The 5,093-nt window shown below is 47.6% G+C and overlaps 1 protein-coding gene across 1 annotated transcript in view; it reads left to right on the forward strand.

Annotated features, from left to right (window-relative positions):
* Positions 1 to 601: 601 nt before the first annotated feature.
* The window catches only part of LOC133134897 (axonemal dynein light intermediate polypeptide 1-like), a 29,161-nt gene continuing 24,669 nt past the window's right edge, over positions 602 to 5,093 (forward strand). The window contains exon 1 of the mRNA XM_061251473.1: positions 602 to 715. Within this exon, the coding sequence (XP_061107457.1) occupies positions 602 to 715 (114 nt within the window). The remainder of the gene's footprint in view (positions 716 to 5,093) is intronic.

Raw genomic sequence — 5,093 nt, forward strand, 5'->3', positions numbered from 1 at the left:
TAAAGTAGGCCATACACAGTGAGATAAGGGGCAGAAGGGTTAAAGTAGGCCAGACACAGTGAGGTAAGGGGCAGAAGGGTTAAAGTAGGCCGTAAGCAGTGAGGTAAGGGGCAGAAGGGTTAAAGTAGGCCATAGGCAGTGAGATAAGGGGCAGAAGGGTTAAAGTAGGCCATAAGCAGTGAGGTAAGGGGCAGAAGGCATTAAAGTAGGCCATAAGCAGTGAGGTAAGGGGCAGAAGGGTTAAAGTAGGCCGTAAGCAGTGAGGTAAGGGGCAGAAGGGTTAAGGTAGGCCATAGGCAGTGAGATAAGGGGCAGAAGGGTTAAAGTAGGCCATACACAGTGGGAGATAAGGGGCAGAAGGGTTAAAGTAGGCCATAAGCAGTGAGGTAAGGGGCAGAAGGGTTAAAGTAGGCCATACACAGTGGGAGATAAGGGGCAGAAGGGTTAAGGTAGGCCAGACACAGTGAGTTAAGGGGCAGAAGGGTTAAGGTAGGCCACACATAGTGAGATAAGGGGCAGAAGGGTTAAAGTAGGCCATAGGCAGTGAGATAAGGGGCAGAAGGCGTTAGCGGTAAGATGCCGCGGAGTCCGCCATGGCGGGATGAGGACGGGGAAGATCCGGAGCCGTGAGGAGAGGCATCCCGTCGCCCGGGGAGACGGGATACCCAGCTGGGCCGAGGACGCTGATCGGAGGGGTCTGATTGGAGGGTACGCGGCAATCAGCGTCTGAAGACAGGAAGAGGGCGGTCCCCCTCGCCGGTCGCTACGCCAGTCTGAGTGATTTGAATGAGGAGGATAATTGTGGGCCCCGTTCCGTTGTGCTGTGGTGGGGGTGGGGGGGGTCCTGGCTGAAAGGATCTCATTACCACGGTGATTTTATCCCATCATTCCTGGGGAGACCAGGCAGTAGTAAATGTGCCTAAATGGGTACATGTTTTTTTTTTTTGCAGTTACAATAGTCACAGATTTTATACACAATGGCCTCTAAATTCACACTGCATTCTGACAATTTATAATGCGATACATCTCTGTGCTGGTGGATGGAGACCTCCAAACTCCAATCATAGGGCAGGAATGAGATTTTGTCCTTGGTGCTTGTCTGAGACAAGCTGAAATCACAATTCACTTTTCTCTCAATTTGGTCAATTCTCCATAACCATACGAACACGTCATAATGTATATATTCCAAAATCTCAATTAAAAATTATAATACCTGTGTGTTTTCACACATCATCGTGTTCCAGCAGTCGTGTATTTAGATCAAATATCTGTCAATTTCCTGTTCCCCTCCAATCAATATCCTTTCACACAGCGGTGCGTATTCCTCCCCCCTGACCCACAGGCTACAGCTCTGTTTCCCCTCCTCATTTAACCTCAGTCAAATCGACTCCAAAAAGCCCCCCAGAAAATCTGTTTCGCTGGAGTATGCGTCATGTTGCAGAAGCTAATGCTGCTCTAGCTTCTGTTTCAGTGCGTCTTTAAACGGTTTTGCTTATTAAATGGGTGTGCCATCTGATTGTGAGGAGTACAGAACCGGCCCAAATGAGTGTTGAGGGCAGGGCTCACTGTAGCCAGACTGCTCATTAAAAGTTAGTGTGCAAACCATAAATATTTATATTCCGGGGAATGTTTAGCAGTGTTAAAATTCAAAAACGCTGTCAAACCCCGTGGCCTGTATCCAACAAACATCTGTCCTTCAATTTGCCGTGTAATTAAATTAAAGTGTTATTTTCATTTCTTGCGAAAGCAGGTTCGGTGGGTTAATTTCGGTTGATTACTGAGCTCAGTGTGTTCGTGAGGATGAAACAGGGTTTAATTATCAGTCCAATTTAAGGACAAAATGTTGGCTGAATCTAAACCTTTGATGTGTCCTTCTTTAAAACACTCTCAGAAAAAAAATAGTTCCAAAAGGAACCCTGTGATTCCACAGAAGAACCATATCTAGTTCAAGGGTTCTTTTTTTGGACACAAGGATTCAAGGATTTCTGTCTGGAAGTCGATAGAGGGTTCCATACAGAACTAAAAAGGATTCCTGTATGGTGAAAATCCAAAGAACCCGTTTTTCTGAGAGTGTAGTGTGTATTTAAAAAGGAAAAGCATACAACCTTTTAAATGGTTTCTATTATTAATGGTAATCACCTTAAATACATAGATATTTGACTTTTTCAGTGCCTTTGATAGGTCATTAAAGTAAGTTCGTAGTTAATATAATTTAATTCAGAAAATAGTTTTGGCCAAAGGATGTTTCTGCCTATGGTCAGAGGAAATGGTAATATCAATTCCCCGTTTCCCCAAATACCTTTTACACGGGGGAGCTTTTAATGTGTAAAATATGGTAATCACATTCTTCAGTTCTGTACACAGAGTGTAGGGGCCCCTGTTCAACACTGCTGATCAGCCCAAATGTAAAACACCTCGTGTTTGAGAGTTAAACGGCCTCCAAATGACCAACGCTAAATCCTGTACTACGCAGTGGGAGAACTTTTAGCATATCCATCACATTTTAAATATCAACAAAAATACATTTGAATAATTTAATAATGATAATTTGTTATTTAGCTGATGCTTTTATTAAAGGGATTTACAGTTGATTAAACTGCTGCACTGATCTTATTGTGGCTACACCGGGGCTTGATATTTTGCCTAATACATGATATTGATATTGATATTGATATAAATGATGATTTTGATTGCACGGGTTCCAGGAACAGTGCGACTGACAAGGTGGAAAAGCACATGACCTTGCGGTGATATCCCTCGTCCTGAACCGCTAATCCTCCTCCTTACAGATAAACGGTCCCGTGGTCCCGGGCACCAGGGAACATGGCTTAAAATGATATACAGTGCCCCGAATTTTGAACAAATTTAGTCTAAAATCCCGTATAGTTTGGGATGTGTCCAGAGTCGTGGGATGATGTGAGAGGCGCACAGTAAAGAGAAGTGCCAGATGTTACAGACGGAGATCGTGAGAGAGCCCAGGAACCGGGAGGTTTCGCTACAGACATGATGAATGTCGTTTGGCAGCCATTTTGAGTTTCTATGAATCCCCGCAGGTTGCACCTAAAATGGAGACCTCCAGTGAGACATACGCCCGCCTGTTTGGATTGCGAACGACGTCAGCAATGTCATTTGCTTTTCACGCTACCTTAAATGCACTTAGCTGGTTGAGAGAGCGTAGTGCAATTTCAACATGGTTTTCAATTAAGTATAATTTCATTTCCCACAACCGAGACTTATTAAACTGTGATGGATAATGACACTAATATACATTGTGGCATAAAAGTATCTGTCAGATTATATCAGGCTCATCAGGTCAAGATTTACGGAATGCACACAATTGACAAGCCATTATTCACATTTGTCAGGTTTTACATTTGCAGGCTAATGTTAGCTAGCGAGCCCAATGGCTTGGGAGCTGAAGTAGCCAACTCCATACTGAGCTAGCTTTTGTGATTGTTAGCTCGTGGTGCTATGTTTGCTTGCTGCAAACCAATTGGTCGGTTCAAAATGTAAAGAAAATAGTAAAAATTACTTTCCCGGGAAAAAAAATAATCGAGAGAAGGATTTTTAGGGGGAGGATATGTAGACTTGTAAGTCGAATTCAGAGGGAGGGGTCTGGAGGCAGCACATTCACACTCACACACCCTCACAGCACACTGATACACTCACACACACACACACACACACACATACACACATACACACACGCACACACACACAGCACACCGATACACTCACACACACACGCACACACGCACACAGCACACTGATACACTCACACACACACTCACGCACGCACGCATGCATGCACGCACGCACACACAGTCACGCACACACACACACACACACACACACACACACACACACACGCGCGCGCGCACACACACATGCACACACACCAGCATCGAGCTTCCAGGGCCTCAGCCAGGAATGGAGAGGGGAATGTAGGAGTTCCGGCATAGGGTACTGATCCAATCCGGCCCAAACGGTGAATGGTAAATGGACTGCATCTCTAGAGTGGTTTCATCCCAAATATGTACCTCACAAGTAATGCCTCTCACTCACCCATTCACACACACACACACACACACACACACACACACAACAATGGCGACTGGCTACCATGCAAGGCACTAACCAGCTTGTCAGGAGTGTTTGGGGGTAAGGTGTCTTGCTTGAGGGACCCTTGGACACACCCAGGGTGGAGGATCTGACGGCCAGACAGGACCCAACCGGCTGCTAGCCGAGCCTCAGACTGATTATGGGCGTTACGGGCGAGTGATGCAGTCACCACCAATCCCCCCTCCCGCCTCCAGGCACAGTGACACAGCCACAGTGACACAGCCACAGGGACACAGCCACAGGGACACAGCCACAGTGACACAGCCACAGTGACACAGCCACAATGAAGCGGAACCCTTCGCCCGCGCGAAACCACACTCGACCGCCCCGAAACTAAAATAAACAGGAACAAGAAGAGAGAGGGAGAGAGCGAGAGAGGGAGGGAGATATAGAGAGATGGAGAGAGAGAGAGGGAGAGAGATAGAGAGAGAGGGAGAGAGAGGGAGGGAGATAGAGAGAGAAGAGAGATGGAGAGAGAGAGAGGGAGGGAGACAGAAAGAGAGATGGAGAGAGAGAGAGAGGGAGGGAGACAGAGAGGGAGACAGAGAGGGAGAGAGAGAGAGAGAAGGCACTGATTCACAGTGTGGGCCCGTGAGCCGCTACTCAAACCTTGATTGAGCAAAAAACATATTTTTCTCCGTTCTGTAATTTCGTTTGAAGAGGCTGAATTAGCATTTTTTGGAGGGGGGGGGCGGGTGAGGGAGGGGGGTGGCAGCTGGTGCCTGGGGGTGTCATTAGGGAAAGGGTTGGGGTGCCGGGGGGCGGGGGAGAGAGAGAGAGGGGGGGCGGTCTTTTGATGAAATGATGGTGCTGAAGAGGTGGCTGTCGGTCTGATCCAGGTGCAGCTGCAGACAGCGGCCGGGCACCACTGCTGATGCGCTTCCTGCAGCGCTGTGGACCCGGGGGGCCTGACTCACCCCCCAACCGACTGCCCCCCCGCCTGCCTGACTCACCCCCCGCCTGCCTGACTC

This window comes from Conger conger, chromosome 1, assembly GCF_963514075.1.
Source record: "Conger conger chromosome 1, fConCon1.1, whole genome shotgun sequence".
NCBI classification, from domain to species: domain Eukaryota; kingdom Metazoa; phylum Chordata; class Actinopteri; order Anguilliformes; family Congridae; genus Conger; species Conger conger.